Raw genomic sequence first — 25,905 nt, 5'->3', positions numbered from 1 at the left:
CAGCCTTCGGAGACTCTCGGGGGAACTCAGGTAGCCTCGGGTTCTCTCGGCAACAGAGACTTCCGGGATGCCTCGGAGGCGAGGTGGAATCCTTGGATGGGCGGGTGAAATCTCCTCTCCTTCCCGTAGTCGCCCATCGAAACGAATGGTCAAGGCAATGAGCGAGTCGAGATCTGTCAGTAGTTCCCGGTTTGCAAGCTCGTCCTTTACTTCCTCCGATACTCCGTGCAGGTACATGTCAAACAGCGCTTCCGGGTTCCAGGCACACGTCCAGCTGCCAATGTGACGAAATCCACAGCATAGTCTGCCACATTGCGGGAGTCTTGCCGAAGCTGATGTAACTTCCGGGCAGCCTCTCTCCCGGACAATGGAGCGTTGAAAACTTTCTTCACCTCTGCCACAAACTCCTCCAGACTGAAGCAACAGTATGGGACTGTTGTTCCCATACTGCCTTAGCACAGGCATGAGCCCTCCTGGACATCAGTGTAATGAGGTATGCTATCTTAGAGCAGCCCGAGGGGAAGGAGGAGGGCTGCAGCACAATGATGAAGGAACACTGAGCGAGAAACGCCCAACAGGTGCCCGACTCTCCATCGAAGCATTCTGGGGAGAGGTAAGAGGGGTTCTTTGGAAACCGGGGTGACCGGGGAGGCAGTGCTGCTTACAGCCGGGTTACTGGGGGGCTGGGAGGTTACCGTCGTGGTAGGTTGCCTAACAGACAACCCGCAGAATTTCTCCAGCAATGTGTTCAATGCTTGGTCATGGCGTTCGGCCAAGGTCTGTAAACCTTCCATAAGACCCCGAAGCAACTCCTCGTGCCTTCCAATGGTGGCTCCTTGGGAGGAGATGCCGTTGCGGAACTGGTCCGAGTCTGCCGGGTCAGTCATGGCCAGTTCGTACTATCACGTTTCAGGTAAGACCCAGATGCAGACAGTGTTGAAGTAACAAAAGTTTATTACTAGGTCAAGGGCAGGTCAGTAATCCAGATAGGGTGCAAAAGGTCCAGAACGGCAGGCAGTCTCAGTCAGAGCAGCCAGTGTGGTGTGGCAAAGTACAGAACTGCAGGCAGACTCAGGGTAGGCAGAATGGTCAAAACTGGGATAAACTAGAAAACAGGCACTAGAACATACAGGCGCAAGGGGAATACTGCTAGTAGGTTTCCCGAAACAAAACGAACTAGCAACAAACAAACAGAGAACACAGGTATAAATACACTGGGGATAATGGGGAAGATTAGCGACATCTGGAAGGGGGTGGAGACAAGCACAAAGACAGGTGAAACAGATCAGGGTGTGACACCATCATATCAATGTAAACTTGGAGTCATGCGATGACATGTTGTGTGGTCCTCCCGTTACAACTTGTCGGGAAAGCATGCAGTTTATTAAAATCCACCCAAAACCACTAATTCCTTTCATTTGCAATGTTAAATAACACTAATAGGTGAGAACAATATATTTTGTGAACAAATGTTTCATTTTGGCGTTATAATGAGGTTGGTAGCAACATGGAAAATCGTTGTGGAAATCTGTTGCAGGTCAAGTTGACTACAAAATCCACAATGCAATGCTCTCTCTATGGTCTGGCTGGCAAGCTAGGTAGCAACAGTGGTCGAAAAAGTACTCACATGTCATACTTGAGTAAAAGTTAAGATACCTTAATAGAAAATGACTCAAGTAAAAGTGAAAGTCACCCAGTAAAATACTACTTGAGTAAAAGTCTAAAAGTATTTGGTTTTAAATATACTTAAGTATCAAAAGTAAAAACCATTTCAAATTCCTTATAGTAAGCAAACCAGACGCCACTATACTTTTTTTATTGACGATAGCCAGGGGCACACTCCAACACTCAGACACAATTTACAAATTAAGCATTTGTGTTTAGTTTGTCCTCCAGATCAGAGGCAGTAGGGGTGACCAGGGATGTTCTCTTGACAAGTGTGTGAATTGGACAATTTTTCTGTTAAAATGTAACAAATACTTTTGGGTGTCAGGCAAAATGTATGGAGTAAAAATTACATAATTGTCTTTTAGTAAAAGTAAAAATTGACAAAACTATAAATAGTAAAGTACAGATACCCCAAAAAACGACTTAAGTAGTGCTTTAAAGTATTTTTACAAAGTACTTTACACCACTGAGTAGCAAACAAACGTAGCTACACACAATAATACCAAAGACAATATCCGCATGTAACGTAGCTAGTTAGCTGGAAAATCGCCTAAACAGACGGCATTATCAGATTTTGGAGTCTACAATCTCACCATATTCAACCTGCAGATTGATATGCCTCACAGACTGGAGTCTGACATTCGCAACGACAGATACACTTTTGAGGAGATGAGAAATGTTGCCCTTGCAACGTCTATGGGCCGTGTATTGCATTCTGGAAGAGTCTGGGACAACAACAAAAAAAATCTGGGACAAGGAGCACTCTCCTTCATGGTATGAATTTGAGTTTATTTCGTGCTAGTTCAAAAAACCCAAATTAGCACGATGTACAAATGTACAAATCTTTTCCCGAGATGTGAGATAATTAACTTGCTCTCTGTATTATCGTATAGCTCTGGAATCGTGGCGTTACATACATTCGAGGAAAATAGGCACGTTTCTCGACATATACACGGACTTTGAGAAGGTACTGCGCGATGATTAGCTTAGAAACCGCGTGAACGGGCATGACAACGTGAACGCGATTGGTCAACAGTATGTTGGGTGTGGTGTTATACATGAATTGATTTGATTCCTATCTCGTTTCTATAATATCTCTGGCAGCGGCACCATGCAATGCACCCTGGACAAAAATGTGCTAGACCCTCCATTAAATTACAAATTTTTCAAGGTAAGAATATCGCTAAAGTATGATCATTGGCTCATTCGAGAGAAGACACCCTCCCGAGTTATGACCAGTATTGAAATCTGACATGTATGATAGACGTTTTCACAATCTAAAAATCATATTCCTATTGACTTCCAGTGTAGTGAGACTTTATCACGGTGCTACCTCATACCGGCCAGATTGCTGCCTGTTTGAACGCCAATAACTCATGAAACGACGCAGGGAGTGTGAACTGTCATCAAAAGGCAAAGGGTGGCTATTTGAAGAATCTCAAATATAAAATATATTTTGATTTGTTTAACAGTTCTTTTGGTTACTACGTGATTCCACATGTGTTATTTCATAGTTTTGATGTCTTCACTATTCTACAATGTAGAAAATAGTAAAAATAAAGAAAAACCCTTGAATGAGTAGGTGTTCTAAAACTTTTGACCGGTAGTGTAGATGGATGTAGATGGATAGTGTAGATGGATATTTAAAATATGTTATTGGACCAGAAACAGATATGGCTCATTAACCTATACGGTCCAAATAATGATGATCCACGCTTTGAAAATATAATAATTTTTCAACCTTACAAGCAATACAAGACATTATTATGATTATGGTGGAAGTTTATAATACGGTTTTAAATACCTCTATGGACCGTAAAGGAAATCACAATACAAACTATCACCCTTCTGCACTTAAGGAAATCAGGAATGTCATGGATATGTTGGAACTAGTGGATATATGGAGGCTTACATTTCCTGATATCACGTCTACTCCCGCTCGACGTCGCCAGTTTACTAATCACTGGCTCTGACAACCATTACGCACACCTGGCACCATCGTTATGCGCACCTGCGACTCATTATCAGACTCACCTGGACTCCATCACTTCTCTGATTACCTCACCTATATCTGTATCTATATCTATACACTTTGGTTCATTCCCCAGACAGTATTAGTTATGTTTCATGTCCAGACGCTGCTCTTGTTTTGTATCGTTCCATGTCACCCCCTTGCTTCTTGACTCCCAGCTTCTCCTTTACACCTGACCTAGAGAGATATACATGGCGGAGGCTCAATCAAGCTAGTCATCTTGACTACTTTCTTATGTCATTCTCTCTGCCACCAAAAGTTTAAAAAGTGTTGATTGGGGACAGAATGAGGTCAGACCATCAAATAATCGGCATATATGTTACTCTGACAGAATTTCCACGTGCGAGGGGATATTGGAAATTTTATCAAAGCCTATTGGATGATAACTTGTTTATAACTAGGGCAGAATAATTTATAACTGACTTTTTCCGACATAATATATGTACAGCAGATCCCCTTAATGTATGGGACACTTTTAAATGTGCCTTTGGAGGCCATGCAATTCCGTACTCATCTCTAAAGCAAAAGTAATTTAGGTCAAGAGTCCATATTAACAAAGGAAAGGGAAGGACAAACAGTACAGATAGCAATAAAAAAATGGTACCATAGAGGCTCCGAATAAGTTAGAGGGAAAAAAGAAATGGAAGAACTTATTCAAGAAGGATCAAGTGTAATATATTATCAAATTAAAGCAAACAGGATGGAATATGGGGGAAAATGCACCAAATAATTATTTTATCTTTAACATAGACATGCTTCCAAAGATAATTTTCTGAAAGTTGTTACAAATGACGGAGTCACCCATGATTCACCAAACAATATTTTGAAAGAGGAAGTAAAGTACTTTAAGCATATGTTTACATTTGTCTCCTCCATCTCCACTAACCGAAGCTAATTGTATTGATTTCCTTTCTATTAATAATGTAAAATTGACAGCTGTACAGAAAGACTGATGTGAAGGTCAAATTACAGAGGAAGAACTTCTTGACGCAATTAATGCCTTTAAGTCTGGGAAAACTAGGCCTGGATGGCATACCAGTGGAAGTATACCAAACCTTTTGATATACTCAGAGGGCCGTTATTAGCATGTTTTAACCACTCCTATACAGTTTTTACATTATTAGACACTTACCAAGAAGGTCTGATTTCATTATTATTGAAACAGGATCCAAGTGGTAAATATAAAGATCCAGTCTATTAAAAAAATCGTAGGCCTCTTACACCTCAGCGTTGTGGTGCAAAAATTATAGGAACATGCATAACGCATAGAATTAATAAGCTATTGTCTGATGTTATACATTGTAGACAATATAAGACAAGTACTGGAAAAATAGAACACTATGAAAAATATGGGAAACCAGGCCAGGTATTCATAGCTGACTTTGAAAAGGCTTTTGATCAAATCAAATCAAATTTTTATTTGTCACATACACATGGTTAGCAGATGTTAATGCAAGTGTAGCAAAATGCTTGTGCTTCTAGTTCCGACAATGCAGTAATAACCAACGAGTAATCTAACCTACCAATTCCACAACTACTACCTTATACACACAAGTGTAAAGGGATAAAGAATATGTACATAAAGATATATGAATGAGTGATGGTACAGAACGGCATAGGCAAAATGCAGTAGATGGTATCGAGTACAGTATATACATATGAGATGAGTAATGTAGGGTATGTAAACATAAAAGTGCATAGTTTAAAGTGGCTAGTGATACATGTATTACATAAAGATAGCAAGATGCAGTAGATGATATAGGGTACAGTATATACATATACATTATATTAAGTGGCTTGTTTAAAGTGGCTAGTGATACATTTTTGATCCATTTCCATTATTAAAGTGAGCTGGAGTTGAGTCAGTATGTTGGCAGCAGCCACTCGATGTTAGTGGTGGCTGTTTAAAAGTCTGATGGCCTTGAGATAGAAGCTGTTTTTCAGTCTCTCGGTCCCTGCTTTGATGCACCTGTACTGACCTCGCCTTCTGGATGATAGCGGGGTGAACAGGCAGTGGCTCGGGTGGTTGTTGTCCTTGATGATCTTTATGGCCTTCCTGTGACATCGGGTGGTATAGGTGTCCTGGAGGGCAGGTAGTTTTCCCCCAGTGATGCGTTGTGCAGACCTCACTACCCTCTGGAGAGCCTTACGGTTATGGGCGGAGCAGTTGCCGTACCAGGCGGTGATACAGCCCGACAGGATGCTCTCGATTGTGCATATGTAGAAGTTTGTGAGTGCTTTTGGTGACAAGCCGAATTTCTTCAGCCTCCTGAGGTTGAAGAGGCGCTGCTGCGCCTTCTTCACAACGCTGTCTGTGTGGGTGGACCAATTCAGTTTGTCCATGATGTGTAAGCCGAGGTACTTAAAACTTACTACCCTCTCCACTACTGTCCCGTCGATGTGGATAGGGGGGTGCTCCCTCTGCTGTTTCCTGAGAGACTGTGTTAGCTCATCCAAGTTTATCATGATAAAGTATGACTGGAGTTTATATATAAATGCCTGGAATATTTCAATTTTGGAGAATCTCTTATAAACTGGGTTAAAACCTCTTGAGAATATAGGGGGTGCTGTTTCGACTTAGTGAAAATTGGTCTCCAAATTAAACTGCCTAGTACTCAATTCTTGCTCGTACAATATGCATATTATTATTACTATTGGATAGATAGATAGTTTCTAAAACCGTTTGAATTATGTCTCTGAGTGAAACAGAACTCATTCTACAGCACTTTTCCTGCCAGGGAGTGAGATTTCAGAAATCTTGGCCTCTGTTCCCAGGTCAGTTTATAAGTCCCTGTGAATGCTGTGGGGCTACAAACACTGCCTACGCCTTCCTCTAGATGTCAGTAAGTGGTGACAATTTGAATGGGGTCGATTGCGCAATCTGGGACTTTATATAAGACCAAGGTGCGGAAGTACCTTTCTTTTCTGCCCTGCGCTTGACGCACGATGGACGTCGGACTGGCCTCCTTCCAAGCTTTGGTTTAGCCAGTAATATATCTCCGGTCATGTTTTTACTCGTTATAGGTGTTAAAGACATCATAAGGTAGTTAATTTAAACCGACTTATAGCAATTTATATCAGTTTATTGCGATTTTCTGGCATTTCTTTGTGACGCACTTTCAAGAGTTGGACACTTTTCCGGTACATGCCGAACGTTAGTGGCCATTTCGACAGGACAAGAGGACATCTTTCGACCAAAAGACGATTAGACCGGAGAAAGGACACATTGCCCAAGATTCTGATGGAAGCTCAGCTAATAGTAAGAACTATTTATGCTGATAAATCGTTGTTCTGTTGAAAAATGTTAAACGCATAATCCGCCATTTTTTTTGGATAGCTTCGCTTTGGCGCACCCTGTATTGCGCAGTAAGGTTAATTTTAAAAATGTAATTCAGCGATTGCATTAAGAACTAATTTGTCTTTCAATTGCTGTCCACCCTGTATTTTTTAGTCAAGTTTATGATTATTTATTGATTAGACTAGGTCACTCTCCAAGATGGCGCCCGACATTTTCTGGCCAGTTTGGCTACTTTTCTCATTGTATAACCACGATTTTTGTGGCTAAATATGCACATTTTCGAACAAACTCTATATGTATGTTGTAATATGATGTTACAGGAGTGTCATCGGAAGAATTCTGAGAAGGTTAGTGAAAAAATTAATATATTTTGGTGGTGATAACGCTATCGCTCTTTTTGCCTTGAATCAATGCTGGGGTAATGTTTGCACATGTGGTATGCTAATATAACGATTTATTGTGTTTTCGCTGTAAAACACTTAGAAAATCTGAAATATTGTCTGGATTCACAGGATCTGTGTCTTTCAATTACTGTACGCTGTGTATTTTTAAGAAATGTTTTATGATTAGTAATTAGGTAATACACGTTGCTCTCTGTATTTATTCTAGTCGAGTTGTGATGGTGGGTGCAATTGTAAACTATGATTTATACCTGAAATATGCACATTTTTCTAACAAAACCTATGCTATACAATAAATATGTTATCAGACTGTCATCTGATGAAGTTTTTTCTTGGTTAGTGGCTATCAATATCTTTATTTGGTCGAATTGGTGATAGCTACTGGTGGAGAGAAAAAATGGTGGACTAAGAAAAATGGTGTCTTTTGCTAACGTGGTTAGCTAATAGATTTACATATTGTGTCTTCCCTGTAAAACATTTTAAAAATCAGAAATGATTGCTGGATTCACAAGAAGTGTATCTTTTATCTGGTGTCTTGGACTTGTGATTTAATGATATTTAGATGCTAGTATTTACTTGTGACGCTATGCTAGGCTATGCTAGTCAGCTTTTTTACTGGTGGGGGTGCTCCCGGATCCGGGTTTGGGAGGAACTAGAAGTTAAAGTTATGTATATTAACCCTAGGTCTAAAACAGTAAATAATGGCTACTAGAACGACTATTACGAGATCTTCAGTTTCTTGGCAATTTCTCACATGGAATAGCCTTCATTTCTCAGAACAAGAATAGACTGACAAGTTTCAGAAGAAAGTTATTTATTTTTGGCCATTTGAGCCTGTAATCAAACCCAGAAATGCTGATGCTCCAGATACTCAACTAGTCTATAGGTCAGTTTTATTGCTTCTTTAATCAGGCCAACAGTTTTCAGCTATGCTAACATAATTGCAAAAGGGTTTTCTAATGATCAATTAGCCTTTTAAAATTATTAACTTGGATGAGCTAACACAACGTGCCATTGGAACACAGGAGTGATGGTTGCTAATAATGGGCCTATGTACGCCTATGTCGATATTCCATAAAAAATCTGCCGTTTCCAGCTTCAATAGTCATTTACAACATTAACAATGTCTACACTGTATTTCTGATCAATTTGATGTCATTTTAATGAACATAAATTTTGCATTTCTTTCAAAAACAAGGACATTTCTAAGTGACCCCATACTTTTGAACGTTAGTGTATAATTTCTCTTTCCTCCCCAGACCTCCCGACTGTCACCCTCTCCGCAGTGCCCTTGCCTTCCCGCGACTCCCCACTCACCCTCTCCTGCGACATCGAGGGCTTCTATCCGGAGGACGTCTCCGTTTCCTGGCTACAGAATGGCACGGAGCTCCCCGCACCTGTGCTGAGCGAGTCGGGGCCGGACGGCACCTTCAGAACCAGGCGCTACTACACCCTGAGCCCCGAGCAGAGGGAGCTAGCCGGGGAGGTGGAGTGTGTCGTCCATCTGCCCAGCATCACTGAACCTGTGGTCACCTCCGCAGCCCTGGCCGACATCGACCCCATCATAGGTAAGAGAGAGAGGGGAGGGGATAGGGAGAAAGAGAGAGCAGAGGCGAAGGGACAGAGAGAATGTTCACAAATTCAAGAAATACCAACATTGGGTTTGATAAAATTCTTAGCTGGGTTTCCACCATAACCCGCTCTTAGAAACAACAGAGGGTGGTAAGAGGTTAGAGAGATGGACCAGTAACCAAAGGTTTACTTGATGAAAAAGTGTGGACTGAACTGGCCACTGGAGTGCTTCTGTTGTCAATCATTACTACCAATACTGTTGTTCCCTTGAGCAAGGCACTTAACCCCAAAACTAGCTCTCCATCCAGGTGCGCTACAACACGGCTGACCCTGTGCCTCTCAACGTGTGTGTGTGTGTGTGTGTGTGTGTGTGTGTGTGTGTGTGTGTGTGTGTGTGTGTGTGTGTGTGTGTGTGTGTGTGTGTGTGTGTGTGTGTGTGTGTGTGTGTGTGTGTGTGTGTGTGTGTCTGAGGTTGGGGAAAAAGGCAGAGAACAAATGTATGTCCTTACCAAATGGACAATAAAGTATATATTCTATTCAGCCTGGCCTCATACATATTCTACCCTCCTCCCTTATGTGTCTCCTCTCCCAGAGACACAAGCTGTGCTGACCAAGTCTGCCAAGGCATCTGTGGCTCTGATGTGCATCTCTCTGGTGCTGGTCTTTCTGCTCTGCTTTGGCTTCTCCTGGAGAAGGAGGGATGGTGAGTAAAACAGAATATTATTTCACTTTATTAATAATGTACATCATATTTAAATGTTCATATATTTACATATGTATATCTGAATGTATATAATGAATGATGTGTTCATGCACTGTGTACTGTAATACCTGCTAATGCCGTCTTAATGAAAGTGGTATACACAGTATATAGATTGGTTGGTGCAACATATACCGCCGTTCAAAGGTTTGGGGTCAGTTAGAAATTCTTGTTTTGAAAGAAATGCATATTTTTTTGTCCATTAAAATAACATCAAATTGATCAGAAATACAGTGTAGACATTGTTATTGTTGTAAATGACTATTGAAGCTGGAAATGGCAGATAAAAAAAAAAAATGGAATATCTACATAGGTGTACAGAGACCCATTATCAGAAACCATCACTCGTGTATTGTAATGGCACGTTGTGTTAGCTAATCCAAGTTTATCATTTTAAAAGGCTAATTGATAATTAGAAAAACCTTTTGCAATTATGTTAGCACAGCTGAAAACTGTTGTCCTGATTTTAAAGAAGCAATAAAACTGGCCTTCTTTACACTTGAAGAGTATCTGGAGCATCAGCAGAAACAGACGCCTCACAAGTCCTCAACTGGCAGCTTCATTAAATAGTACCCGCAAAACACCAGTCTCAACGTCAACAGTGAAGAGGCGACTCCGGGATGCTGGCCTTCTAGGCAGAGTTGCGAAGAAAAAGCCTGTGTTGTTTTTCCCATCTTAATCTTTTCCTTTTATTGGTCAGTCTGAGATATGGCTTTTTATTTGCAACTCTGCCTAGAAGGCCAGCATCCCGGAGTCGCCTCTTCACTGTTGATGTTGAGACTGGTGTTTTGCGGGTACTATTTAATGAAGCTGCCAGTTGAGGACTTGAGGCGTCTGTTTCTCAAACTAGACACTCTGATGTACTTGTCCTCTTGCTCAGTTTTGCACCGGGGCCACCCACTCCTTTTTCTATTTTGGTTAGAGACAGTTTGCGCTGTTCTGTGAAGGGAGTAGTACACAGCATTGTACGAGATCTTCAGTTTCTTGGCAGTTCCTCCCATGGAATAGCCTTCATTTCTCAGAACAATAATAGACCGACAAGTTTCAGAAGGAAGTTATTTGTTTCTGGCCATTTTGAGCCTGTAATCGAACCCACAAATGCTGATGCTCTAGATACTCAACTAGCCCTTCTGCTGTATTCCAGTCGAACTGGACCAATTTACAAGATTTATCTCTGAAAAATGTAGATCATTTAATCTGATTGTCATAAGGTTCCATGACTTTGACCACACAAAATAAATTGTTATTATTTTCATTATATTTTGGGTGTTTTATTTAACTTTTGTACACCTCTGGTGGTCCCGGTCAAAAATGACCGGTCATTAGAAATGAATGGGTGAGACTACAATTTGTGTATAAAATTGAGTTCAGGCACATGCCCATTCATCAGATGGACACACTTCCTCTCCCAGACCCCCACATGCATATATGTTAGAGCGTGCACACACCTCACTCCCCTTCCTGGTTTCCATGTCAACCCCCCAATATACAGTTGAGGTTGGAAGTTTACATCCACTTAGGTTGGAGTCATTAAAACTCGTTTTTCAACCACTCCACAAATTTCTTGTTAACAAACTATAGTTTTGGCAAGTCGGTTCGAACATCTACTTTGTGCATGACACAAGTCATTTTCCCAACATTTGTTTACAGATGTTATTTCACTTATAATTCACTGTATCACAATTCCAGTGGGTCAGAAGTTTCCATACACTAAGTTGACTGTGCCTTTAAACAGCTTGGAAAATTCCAGAAAATGATGCCATGGCTTTAGAAGCTTCTGACAGGCTAATTGACATCCTTTGAGTCAATTGGAGGTGTACCTGTGGATGTATTTCAAGGCCTACCTTCAAACTCAGTGCCTCTTTCCTTGACATCATGGGAAAATCAAAAGAAATCAGCAAAGACCTCAGAAAAAAAATTGTAGACCTCCACATGTCTGGTTCATCCTTGGGAGCAATTTCCAAATGCCTGAAGGTACCACGTTCATCTGTACAAACAATAGTACGCAAGTATAAACACCATGGGACCACGCAGCCGTCACACCGCTCAAGAAGGAGTTCTGTCTCCTAGAGATGAACGTACTTTGGTATGAAAGTGCAAATCAATCCCAGAACAACAGCAAAGGACCTTGGGAAGATGCTGGAGGAAACAGGTACAAAAGTATTTGTATCCACAGTAAAACGAGTCCTATATCGACATAACCTGAAAGGCCGCTCAGCAAGGAAGAAGCCACTGCTTCAAAACCGCCATAAAAAAGCCAGACTGCGGCTTGCAACTGCACATGGGGACAAAGATTGTACTTTTTGGAGAAATGTCATCTGGTCTGATGAAACAAAAATATAACTGTTTGGCCATAATGACCATCGTTATGTTTGGTGGAAAAAGAGGGATGCTTGCAAGCCGAAGAACACCATCCCAACCGTGAAGCACAGGGGTGGCAGTATCATGTTGTGGGGGTGTTTTGCTGCAGGAGGGACTGGTGCACTTCACAAAATAGATGGCTTCATGAGGAAGGAAAATTATGTGGATATATTGAAGCAACATCTCAAGACATCAGTCAGGAAGTTAAAGCTTGGTCGCAAATGGATCTTCCAAATGGACAATGACCCCAAGCATACTTCCAAAGTTGTGGCAAAATGGCATAAGGACAACAAAGTCAAGGTATTGGAGTGGCCATCACAAAGCCCTGACCTCAATCCTATAGAAAATGTGTGGGCAGAACTGAAAAAGCGTGTGCGAGCAAAGAGGCCTACAAACCTGACTGTTACACCAGCTTTGTAAGGAGAAATGGGCCAAAATTCACCCAACGTATTGTGGTAAGCTTGTGGAAGGCTACCCAAAACGTTTGAGCCAAGTTAAACAATTTAAAGGCAATGCTACCAAATACTAATTGAGTGTATGTAAACTTCTGACCCACTGGGAATGTGATGAAAGAAATACAAGCTGAAATAAATAATTCTCTCTACTATTATTCTGACATTTCACATTCTTAAAATAAAGTAGTGATCCTAACTGACCTAAGACAGGGAATTTTTACTCTGATTAAATGTCAGGAATTGTGAAACTGAGTTTAGATGTATTTGGCTTAGGTGTATGTAAACTTCCAACTTCAGCTGTAATCTTTCCCCCATGGAACCAAACCTGTTGGCATTCTCACAAACAATCACAACATTGTTTCAGTAATATATAGAACTTTTCTCGCAGCTCTGGTATATAAAGCTTTTTTGTGGCCTTGCAAACAATTCATTCTGTGGCAGCACAATGACCAAACGATATACTGTATGTGAGGCTCTTGATCATATCTTTGATCGTGACACTGGTGAGGAGGAGAGAGGCCAGGAAACTGACAGTGAAGATGCATTAGAGGAGGAAGTGTCAGTAGTTGATGACAACGCAGAATATGATCCAGACCAAGAGACCTCCGATGTGGAACAATCCAGTGATGAGAAAGAGGACCCTGTTGAGGTTTTTGTTACATTCTGGTCAAATAATGGGAATTTGCCCTGTTCTTCATCCCCACCTGAGAGGAGAGGTCGGCTGTCGGCTGAAATGTTATCTGGATGACCCCAGGGCCAACGAGATATGCCATATCCCGGGTTGATTACATAAAATCCTGCCACTATTTAAAAAATTGAAATGGTTTCAAAACAAATGTCCTTGTTCAACTTTGACACAAAGTAGTCTGTGATAAATAGCACAATATGTTTAATCTGAGTATTTGTTATAGTCAAAATAATCCATACATTATGCTTTTTTTACTCAAAAACAAGTTGTATGAGCTCCGGTCAATGAGGCCTACAGGCCATAAATAGCAAATCGAAGTTCAAAACTAGTCCTGGACTAAAAGGCATGTTCAATGGAAATTATTGCCACCCCTGTTTTCAATTCCTCACCTTGCAAGGTTAACAGCACTGAGCCTTTCTCTAAAATGTTTTATGAGATTGGAGAACACTTGGGAGGGGTCTTAGACCATTCCTCCATACAGAATATTTCCAGATCCTTGATATCCTTTGTCTGCACTTATGGACTGCCCTCTTCAATTCAAACCACAATGGGCTTTAAGTCCAGAGGCAGAGATGGCCATTGAAAAATGTTTATTTTGTGGTCAATTAAGGCATTTCTTTGTGGATTTGGATGTGTGCTTGGGGTTATTGTCTTGCTAAAAGATATACTTGCGGCCAAGTTTCAGCCTCCTGCCAGAGGCAACCAGGTTTTTCGCTAACATGTCCTGGTGCTGGGTAGTTCATAATGCTGTTGACCTTGAAGGATAAGTTTTACAATGAAATCTCTATTTTGGATGTAAATGGCATGTTATAGAAAGGTTCAGACACATTTTTTTGGTGACTTCACTTGTTTTTGAGAAGCTTACCCCGAACTGCAAATCACTCCTCATCCTAATTGTGTAGTATGGGTGCCCTGAAAAACATGAACAAAAGCTTCTAAAACACCCGAATACGTCCTTTTAGAAACGGCAAAGCTCTCATTATAGAGATGCAGGTCTGTAGTTGTACACATGAAATTGTGTCATTCCGAACTTTATCCGCAATGTCATATTCCCTTTTGTGCAACTAGAGCCGTTTCCTCAATACAGCTGTTCCATTCTCCGCGTAGCCTGCTCCTACAGGTAACTGCCAAAATAAAGGAAACACCAACATAAAGTGTCTTAATAGGGCGTTAACTCAAAATGAGCTGCCAGAACAGCATCAATGCGCCTTGGCCTAGATTCTAGAAGTGTCTGGAACTTAATGTGTGGAAGCGCCCCATGCTTTCAATATGCATTTCTTTTATTTTGGCAGTTACCTGTGGAATGAGGGAGAGGTATTGCTCGAGTCGCAACAAAATGGAATATAACGCTACGGATAAATTTCTAAATGACACAATAAAAATGTAAAAATTACGATTTTATTTGATCTTTTATAAACAGTACAATACATACACATACAAATGACAACATCAACTACGTCAAACCTGCTCAGACCCACTAACACACAGCCCATCTCCAGCGCCCGCATCATTTTCCGCCACATGGCCTGAAACTGCACCATTTTTTGTTTCTCTTTGTAGCCTACAGACTTTCAATATTTAAATAATAAATCATTTTATTTTTCCATTGTATTAATGATGGCAGATTTATTAATTTCCAAGTCTTTAGTATACGTTTTTTTAAAGATAAGGTATGAGAAGACGATCGTCCAACCCATCGGGTATCTCACTACACCCCACTGTGCCACGTCTTGAAATATGCAGACAGACGGATTAAAAGTAAGTTTACATTGTAATACTTCTGACAGCCAACTTTCTTACTCCGCCCACAACTTCTGGACGTTGAAGTATTCCTTGAAAGAATTGGTTAATTAGTCATTATTAGTTTTACACTTAAGACGTGACTCTGCCGTTGTGCTGTAGAATTTCTGAATTTTGTCTCTTGTATCATACATTCTTGGATGTGATCTCTGCAAGGTATTACATATCTTCCCTATCATATGAACATCCTTTTCTGATTCAAATAGGATTCCCTCAATGTTGCACTGATGTCTGAATGATTTCAAAATGAAATGTAGTTACAGTAGATGTAACATTTAAGTTGCATGTATTTTAAACCATCTACATTGGTCAGTCCAAAATTACTTTTTAATACTGTCTTGGAAATAAAGGTATTTCCTATTACCAAGTCATTTACAGTTTCTATGCCTTTAGTTTCCATGTGCACCAATTTATCGGTGAATTCTGAAAAGCTATCCAAGGATTGTTTTATAAGGTTGTGTTTTTAGGAAGACATATTGGTTTTTGTAAAATACGTTTTATTTTATTCCATATTGTTATACCGTTCTTAGCTATGAAGTTGTTAATGTTCTTAGCTTTATCCTTTGAAAATAGACATGTAAAAATATTCTGGGCGTGAGCATGCGTGTCTAAAATATTTAACCATTGCTCCTCTTTAGTGCATTTTATATACAGTATGTCGCAAGTAAAAGCCTTGGGTAGCGAGTTGATACAATTCCAAGGTTAAAACCACCCTCAGACCTAGGAAGATGTAAAATGTTCCTTTATATTCTTTGAATTTTATTTGCCCACATAAAGTCTGTTATGACTTTAAAAGCAAAATGTTAGTCTAAAATAAATGAGATCATGTCTAGATGCTTTTAATAGTGGAGATCAAGTTTATAAATTGCTTGGCTGGGCTGATGAGACAATGGATTGCGCAGTCAGATGGAACAGAGTAAATAGGCATTTTAACGTCATAGATTTAGCCGGTGGTAACTTGTGCAATAGACCGGCTGGAATGCGGTTTTAACCAATCAGCATTCAGGATTAGACCCACCCATTGTATAATTGGAAATAAATGCCCTAAAGTTGGTATATCCGCACCCTGTGGAAATCTAATTAGCATAATACACAATTCCCCGTAAAAATCTGTCAGTTTAAGCTAGAGATATCTGCGTCTCAATCCACTGCATCCGCCGATGTCGCACTTCTGCATCTGCCATGAAAGGTGACAGAGCTAGAGCGGTATTTGTCAGACCATGAGACATCCCGAATTCGGTCTTCTCACAAAATTGTCTGTGGTGTCCGAACGGTCTGATCGAACACAATGATGTTCTCCATTTAGCTCTACGACACACAAAGTCTTGGGACTGTCTGAAGTTGGTACAGCCGATCTGCCAACTTATGTCTGTATCATTCAAACAGTTTGGTCTACACACTAATATATTAGTGGAAAGATGAGACTCTCACAAACACGTCAGTTGTTTTGGTCTAAGATGCCCACAGGCGTCACAGGATTCGTCTGAAGGTTCCTAGGTAGCAGTTGAAAAAATATATGGAAGTAAAGACCATTTTGTGCCAAAAATAAGGGGTTAAATACATGAAGAAAAAAATGTTTCCTGATCTTTCTTATATCTCTCAGATATAGGACAGACATTTCAGAACAAACTTCCTTTAGGGGGTGGACTATCTGATCTTCCATGTAGTGAATCTCTTATTCAATGCGTTTGTATGGGCTAATAGCAGTAAAGCAAAATGGTCCTTGGTATGACCTTCTTAAAACAATTCCATATAGCTTAGTACGACCCAGGTTTAAACAGGGCTTTGACTGTAATGGGATAATAATCTCCAGGGGTCCTGTAAATCATTTGTAGAAATGACATTTTTCAGCCTCTTTGGAGGCTCCCAAAATGTGCCTTTTTTTATTATTACGTCTGTCAATCTAATCTAATGTATAATTTAGGTCACCTGCTAAAATAATATTTCCCATCTGGATTTGATCTAATATAGCTTAGATTTGCCCCGGGTCGGATATACAATGAGATCAATGTGTATTTTTCACAATTTTAAGGTATAATTCAACATTCAAAAACGTCCTTCTTGGTCAATGTGCTGGGATATAAGGGAAAATTGTATATTCTTCTTTATCAGGATGCCTACACCTCTGCTGATACTACAGTAGGTGGCAGCATAAGTCTCTCCAACCCAGCTCCTCTTTGAATGTTCATTTTCTGCTGTTTAAAAAATGTAATTCTTGCAAGAAAACCACTTCTACTGAGAATATCTTTAAGTGTTTGAGACCCATATGCTTTATTTTTTTCATCATGGAGCCCGTGCACATTCCATGTGATAAATTGGATTTTGTTGTTCTTTACTTGTAATCAAATCAAAGTTAACCTTATCTGTTCCGTCTATCATTGAAGAACCAAGTACAACATTTTAGCAGACATGACATATGAGCGTGGTCGGCATTCCATAAAATGGGAGGATAATAGAATAAAAACATAGTTATTGTAAACATGACATAAATAGAGCATGTGGGCTGAGAAGACATACTTTATGTTTTTTATTTAAAAAATGTATGTCTTTGTACTTGAGGCGCCTCGATTCGGTCTTATGTAGCAACATTTGAAATTGTGTTTTTTACATTGGATAAAAGTAGAGACTCAGAGCTAGAAAATTGTATATCATACACTGCAGTTGAGGAACAATTGGAAAGAAATGCTGCTTTGAAAGTTGATAAACATGTAACCCCACTTTTGAGAAAATGGCAATTGAATGTTTCGGTACACCTACTGGAGAGCTCTTCTTTGTCAACACCCATTCAGCATCGTTCACACCCATCTCTTTAAGGATTCACATGTGAGGCCATGTGGTAAACACTAGCCATATGAAATAAAATCTATGTTTATTTGTCACATGCACAGTATACAGAGGGTGTAAACGGTACAGTGAAGTGTTTACTTGCAGAGTAGAAATATCAAATACAGAAAGTGTCCAGATAAAAATATTTTATTCATATTTTATCATTATTAGATGATGCTTGCCCGACAAACAGATATAGCCACTCTCCAATCTTAGTTGTAATGACAAACACAGAAAATAATGATTCAATATCCTTTCCTAATCTGTCCAGAACTCTTATTCATTTTAGTCATGAACAAAATAAATACAATTACAATGTAGTATAATCAAGTCCTTCCTTCTCTCTCTTCCAAACCAAATCCATTGCTCTCCACCACCCCCTTCCTGTTCTCCCCCCTTTACCCCATCCAAGCCGAGCTCATCCCCACCTCCAATCTTTACTCCCCCTTTCCCCCCCTCAAGCCAAGCTTATTACCATCTCCCTTCCCTACCCATCTAGGCCAAGTTTTTCTCTTCTCAAACACATTTACACCCCTCTACACATCTACTTACTCATCCATTCTCCTTCATTCACACACAGCATATACCCTATGCCTCTGCACACCCATTCTCTCTCGCCCTCCTACACATATTCATATTCACCCTCCTACACTCTCCCATTCATATGCAGAGGCACATACCCACATATACACCCTCTCGCACATACACACCAACACATACAATTGAAGTCTGAATTTTACATACACCTTAGCCAAATACATTTAAACTCAGTTTTTCACAAATCCTGACATATAATCTAAGTAAAAATTCCCTGTCTTAGGTCAGTTAGGATCACCACTTAATTTTAAGAATGTGAAATGTCAGAATAATAGTAGTTTTTATTTCAGCTTTTATTTTTCATCACATTCCCAGTGGGTCAGAAGATTACCTACACTCAATTAGCGTTCCACAATAAATTGGGTGTCACGACTTCCGCCGATGTTGGGTCCTCTCCTTGTTCGGGCGGCGCTCGGTCTTCTAGCCATCATCGATCCACTTTTAATTTTCCATGTGTTTTGTCTTATTTTTCCTCACACCTGGTTTCAATTCCCTCAATTTCTTGTTGTATATTTAACCCTCTGTTCCCCCCATGTCTTTGTGTGGGATTGTTTATTGTAAGTGCATGTTTTCTCTGGTGCGCGACGGGTTTTGTACCCATTTGTTTGTTCTGGTTTCCGGTGGTTTTCTGAATAAGACTGCTCCATTGATTACCCAGTTTTGCTCTCCTGCGCCTGATTTCCCTGCCACCAGTTACTCCCTTACACCAGGCACTCCCTTACATTGGGTGAACCATTCCTCCTGGCAGGGCTGGTGTAATTGAGTCAGGTTTGTAGGCCTCCTTGCTCGCACACGCTTTTTCAGTTCTGCCCACAGATTTTCTATAGGGTTGAGATCAGGGCTTTGTGATGGCCACTCCAAAACCTTGACTTTGTTGTCCTTAAGCCATTTTGCCACAACTTTGGAAGTATGCTTGGGGTCATTGGCCATTTGGAAGACCCATTTGTGACCAAGCTTTAACTTCCTGACAGATGTCTTGAGATGTTTCAATATATCCACATAATGTTCCTTCCTCATGATGCCATCTATTTTGAGAAGTGCACCAATCCCTCCTGCAGCAAAGCACCCCCACAACATGATGCTGCCACCCCTGTGCTTCACGGTTGGGATGGTGTTCTTCGGCTTGCAAGCCGGGATGGTGTTCTTCGGCTTGCAAGTCACATAACGATGGACATTATGGCCAAACATGTCTATTTTTGTTTCATCAGACCAGAGGACATTTTTCCAAAAAGTACAATATTTGTCCCCGTGTGCAGTTGCAAACCGTAGTCTGTCGTTTTTATGGCGGTTTTGGAGCAGTGGCTTCTTCCTTGCTGAGCGGCCTTTCAGGTTATGTCGATATAGGACTCGTTTTACTGTGGATATAGATACTTTTGTACCTGTTTCCTCCAGCATCTTCACAAGGTCCTTTGCTGTTGTTCTGGCATTGATTTGCACTTTCCACACCAAAGTACGTTCATTTCTAGGAGACAGAACGCGTCTCCTTCCTGAACGGTATGGCGGCTGCGTGGTCCCATGGTGTTTATACTTGCGTACTATTGTCTGTACAGATGAACGTGGTACCTTCAGGCTTTTGGAAATTGCTCCCAGGGATGAACCAGACTTGTAGAGGTCTACAATATTGTGTCATGCACAATGTGTCATGCACAATGTGTCATGCACAAAGTAGATGTCCTAACCATCCCAAGGATGAACCAGACATGTGGAGGTTTACACATTTTTTTCTGAGGTCTTTTTCTTTTGATTTTCCCATGATGTCAAGCAGGTTTAAGGGTAGGCCTTGAAATACATCCACAGGTAAACCTCCAATTGACTCAAAGGATGTCAATTATCCTATCAGAAGCTTCTAAAGCCATGACATCATTTTCTGGAATTTTCCAAGCTGTTTAAAGGCACAGTCAACTTAGTGTATGGAAACTTCTGACCCACTGGAATTGTGATAGTGAATTATAAGTGAAATAATCTGTCTGTAAACATTTGTTTTAAAAATTACTTGTGTCATGCACAAAGTAGATGTCCTAACCGACTTGCCAAAACTATAGTTTCTTAATTAACAAGAAATGTGATTGAAACACGAGTTTTAATGACTCCAACCTAAGTGTATGTAATCTTCTGACTTCAACTGTACATCAATCAATTATTAACAATTATTGCATGCTTACATGCTATATTTCCTCTTTTATACTGTATTTTCAGTGTCTGTGTATATCTCATTGGCATTTGCTAATTCTATCGTTACATCCTAGAGAAGAACAGTTACTTGGGGACAATATAGTTTAGATTGTATTAGGGGGGAGAGGGAAGAAATATTGTGTCAATTAACGATAAGCTGGTCTTTGGCATCACTCTATGTAGCCTAGTGTTCTTATCAGTTTTTTTCCACTTTTACCTCTCCTCAGGGTACTAGGCGCTCTCCCAACTTGCAAGGTTTCCTACAGCCTGTTCAGGAGTTCATCGGTGCTTGTGAACTCCATTCTCTGTGTTCGCTTCCATACCCACAGTACTGCCGGGAATCAAGTTGAAAAGTGATTCCTTTTTCCTCCAGTAACTGTCTGATCGTAATGAATTGCTTGCATTTTTTTATCAGCCTAGCAGGTCCTGGAGCATGACTTTTCCAAAATGTTTGTATTTTAAATTGCTAATTTGTCAGAAGGACCTTGGTACCCTAATTAGCATTGGTACGCTAATGCTAATGCTGCTTTCTCTCCTCACTGAATGAATGAAAAAAATGGATGAATGGGCAATAATTATGCACATTACTTCACAATTGAATTTAAATTAGCCCTAAATGAATGATAAGGAGGGTGAAGAGGTTGATTTAATTTAGAAAGTGTAATGATGAGTTTGTGTTATGCCTATTTATCATCATTGGCGCTCATGTTAATAATTTGACCACGCGTCTTGCAGGTTGATACCATTCTTTTTTACGTTGTACTTTGTAAAAAGAGGCTGTTACGGGACTGTTTTATTAACTATAAAGCTATTACAAATCACATTTATTGTAAAAGAAACTAAAACATGCTACATAGTTTTTTGGTTTTCTAATGTTACCTAAGACCTTTATAAAAACAACCAAATTATTATTCTTCCGATAGCATAAATTACATTTATTTATTAGATTGTTAGAATGTTGATTGCGTCATTGGCTAGAAGTGCCAAAAATTCGCTTTTTTCACTAGGACTTTGTAGAATTATACAAACATATCCTTGACTCTATTCAGAGAAATAACCATTCTTGTTATATTTTTACATGGATATATTTCCACAAATATTTCTTGATACAATTCATGGTTTACAATTGCTTATCCGCCATTTATTGAGCCTCGGTGCTTATGTTTGCGCACCTTGTGCGTTGATATGCATCTGATCAGTATGCTAAATAGGACGCCCGGCAATGTTGTCTAGTGGGTACTTAAAGGCTGAAAGGCCAGGGGGTTCTAGTTGTTAACAAGGGCCCCAGGACCACTGGAAGCAAGATGGCCCCATAACATCAAAGATCCACCACCTGATTTTACAGTAGGTATGGGGTTTCTTTTGAAGCAAAACCCAGCACTGGTGTGAGTGGCCAAAGGGCTATATGTTCATGTCATCCAACAAATCTAAATACCTGGAATTTGCTAAACGGCATTGGCACTTGGATTGGAACCCAGTGCTATGGTCAGATTACATGAAAATAGAGCTCTTTGGCCATGCACACCAGTGGTGGGTTTTGTGTCGAAGGAAAGATGCATATGCAGAAAAAGTACCCCATACTTACTGTGACATCAGGTGGTGGATCTTTGATGTTATGGTGCTATTTTGTGCTACCAGTCTCGGGGCCCCTTGTTAATGTCAACAGCATCATGAATCTTACCCAGTACTAGGACATTTTAGCCAAAATCCTGGTTGCCTCTGCCAGGAAGCTAAAACTTGGCCTCAAGTGGATCTTCCAGCAAGACAGTAACTCCAAGCACACGTCAAAATCCACAAATAAATTGTTAATTAACCACAAAATCAACATTTTGCAATCTCCGGACTTGTAGTTTGAATTGAAGAGGGCAGTCCATAAACGCAGACGCAGGATACAGTCTTTTTTTCTCATCTTTATCAAGGGTGCCATAATTTCAGACCCCCACTGTATGTATATAATTGCACTTTTATTATGAAGTTTTGCAACACCACTAGTCTCAGAAAATTGTGTTCATATCACCACTGACATCTATCTCCCTCTCCTCTCTCTCTCTGTCCCTCTCCCTCGTTCCCTCCCCAGAGAAGCAGAAGTTTCTAAATGTATCGGGGATCATTCTGCCTCCCCGGGTCATTGTGGGTCAGAAGGGCAGGGTGACCATCAGTGTGGAGGGGAGGAGGGTGGACAGGGTCCAGACCACCTGGTTCCTCAATGACACCCCCATTTCAGACACCTCACACACAGGTAGAGTCAAACCACAATATGTCACATAACATATTATAAGCTTTATTCTAAGACATTTTAGAGGCCCATTCATGATTATAATATGTTATAAAGCATTATACTATTATAAAGCATTATAGTATTATATACACTCTACAACATATTTATTTGGACAGTGAAGTTACATGTTTTAATGTGGCTATACTCCAATGTATATTAAGTAGTCAAAAGTTTAGCATGTGGTCCCATATTCCTTGCACGTAATGACTACATCAAGCTTGTTGGATGCGTTTGCAGTTTGTTTTGGTTGTGTTTCAGATTATGTTTTGGAACGGATTGGTGTCTTGTGTCATTTTGTAGCCACTTTTATTGTTAGTAAGAATAAGACATTTTTCTGAACACTTTTACATTCATGTGGATGCTACTATGGTTATGGAAAATCATGACTGGATCGTGAATAATGATGAGTGAGAAAGTTACAGAGTCACAAATATCATACTGTTCCCCCCAAAAGAAATTGCGAACCTCCCCTGTTGTTAGTAATAGTGAGAGGTTAGCATGTTTTGTTGTAGCCTCTTTATCGTTATTCATGATTCATTCATGACTTTTCCTAATTATGGCATAATCGGGATTAATTTAGATGTGTTCAGAAACATTTTATCTACTCACTTAAAAAGAACATTACTGCTTATTCACCCTTCAGTTACTATTGGGCAAAACGTAGACCAAACCAAAACACAACCAAAACAAACTGCAAATGCATCCAACTAGTTTATAAGATCACAAGCCTGACGTAATCATTGCGTACAAGGAATATGGTACCAACTACAAAAAGTTGGACTATTTTAATGCACTTTAAGTGAATTTGTCCAAATACTTATGACTTCTTCAAATAGGGGTGGATGCATAGATGCATAAAATAAGTGCTTTCATTTAAAAATGGTAAAACGGATATGTATGAAAATATCTTCAAATTAATGGTGACACTCTGTACTGTTGCCTCATATGAAACATTTGAATTCAAATCGAAAATGCTGGAGTATAGAGACAAATTAAAAATGTTTCACTGTCCAAATGCATATTGTGTTGAGTGTATATACACATAGAGCCATACCACAATGTCTCTTTCGGTAACACTTTAATTACAGCCTACAGGTATAAAACATTATTATACAGTTAGAAGGTATTGTAAGACATGTCATAAGCATGTATTATGTCTTATTATCATCTCATAATGATCCTGACTGAATAACTGACAGAATTTGTATAGAATTTTCAGCCATTTTAAAATGTCCTACATAGAGAGACAACAGTAGGCACCATAAAGTTATATAGTATTATACAAGTAATTATAGAAGGACTTTTAATTAAGTGAAGTATTACTTTATTTTGTCATTTATTTAGCATTTTGCCTTTGTGCAGTACATTATCTTAAGTAACTCGCTGTCTTTTGTTTTTTTCATGACATAATTCTACTAACAAATATTGTGCAACATCAAATGACCAGAATCCCGTCCCACATTCAAAGCGTACGCTAACAACACTAACTTTCTCCGTAACCAACTAAGCACCATGCTTCTACCCTACGGTCTCACGCTCACCTCCCCAGTCCCGGAGAAGGGTCCCCTGCTGTTCTCTGCTGGCGACGTGGGCTATTACAAGCTGCACACCCAGGGCCCGCTGCACTCGACGGGGGACAGCAGCAAGCAGCGACTGCTGTCCTCGCTCTCCTTCATCCCCCTGATCTCCATCCACAAGGGTGCGGTGTTCAAGTGCCAGGTGTCTTATGTGGGGAAAGACAAAGTTGTGGTGGAGAGGGTGTCAGACAAGTTCACCATATTAGGTAAGGGACAGCTCTCGCACCAGGGTTGGTGTCAATTTGCTTCAATTCAGGAAATTTTATTGAATTAAAATGGAATTGAATACAACCCTGTCTCTTTTACAGAAACACTGTATTTTACTTTTTCTCTTCCTTCTGTCTGTGTACAGTGCCTTCAGAAAGTATTCATACCCCTTGACTTATTCCACATCATAGCCTGAATTCAAAATGGATTAAATAAAATAATACACACAATACCCCATAATGACAAAGTGAAAACATGTTTTTATATATTTTTGCAAATTGATTGGTAGAGAAATACCTAATTTACATATTAAAATCACCTTTGGCAGTGATTACAGCTGTGAGTCTTTCTGGGTAAGTCTCTAAGAGCTTTCCACTCCCGGATTGTACAATATTGGCATATTATTCTTTAAAAAATTCTTCAGGCTCTCTCAAGTTGGTTGTTGATCATTGCTAGAAAGCCATTTTCAAATTTTGCCATAGATTTTCAAGACGATTTAAGTCAAAACTGTAACTAAGCCACTCAGGAACATTCAATGTTGTCTTTAATGGTAAGCAACTCCAGTGTATATTTGGCCTTGTGTTTTAGGTTATTGTCCTGCTGAAAGGAGAATTTGTCTCACAGTGTCTGTTGGAAAGCACACTGAACCAGGTTTTCCTCTAGGATTTTGCCTGTGCTTAGCTCTATTCCATTTATTTTTATCCCCCCAAAAAACCCTAGTCCTTGTCGATGATAAGCATACCCATAACCTGATGCAGCCATCACAATGCTTAAAAATATGATGTTGTGTTGGATTTGCTCCAAATTAATGTTTTGTATTCAGGACATAAAGTTAATTTCTTTGGCACATTTTTTTGCAGTTTTACTTTACTGCCTTACTGCAAATAGGATGCAATTTTTGGAATATTTTTATTCTGTACAGGCTTCATTCTTTTCACTCAGTCATTTAGGTTGGTATTGTGGAGTAACTAGAATGTTGTTGATCCATCCTCAGTTTTCTCCTATCACAGCCATTAAACTGTAACTGTTTTAATGTCACCATTGGCCTCATGGTGAAATCCCTGAGCGGTTTCCTTACTCTCTGGCAGCTGAGGTAGGAAGGACGCTTGTATCTTTGCAGTGACTGTGTGTATTGATATACCATCCAAAGTGTAATTAATAACTTCACCATCCTCATCTGTCTTTGAATCTGTCTTTGAAATTCACTGCTCGA

At 39.9% G+C, this 25,905-nt stretch overlaps 1 protein-coding gene across 1 annotated transcript in view; it reads left to right on the top strand.

The window, feature by feature from the left end:
* si:ch211-180a12.2 overlaps nucleotides 1-25,905 on the top strand; it is a 58,941-nt gene that overhangs the window by 15,194 nt on the left and 17,842 nt on the right. The window contains exons 4-7 of the mRNA XM_038990751.1: nucleotides 8,659-8,967; nucleotides 9,564-9,674; nucleotides 22,708-22,869; nucleotides 24,377-24,691. Of these exons, the coding sequence (XP_038846679.1) occupies nucleotides 8,659-8,967; nucleotides 9,564-9,674; nucleotides 22,708-22,869; nucleotides 24,377-24,691 (897 nt within the window). The remainder of the gene's footprint in view (nucleotides 1-8,658; nucleotides 8,968-9,563; nucleotides 9,675-22,707; nucleotides 22,870-24,376; nucleotides 24,692-25,905) is intronic.

Source organism: Salvelinus namaycush, chromosome 4, assembly GCF_016432855.1.
Source record: "Salvelinus namaycush isolate Seneca chromosome 4, SaNama_1.0, whole genome shotgun sequence".
Lineage (NCBI taxonomy): Eukaryota > Metazoa > Chordata > Actinopteri > Salmoniformes > Salmonidae > Salvelinus > Salvelinus namaycush.
The sequence above is the reverse complement of the archived record's forward strand: the minus strand, read 5'-3'. Positions and strand labels throughout refer to the sequence as shown.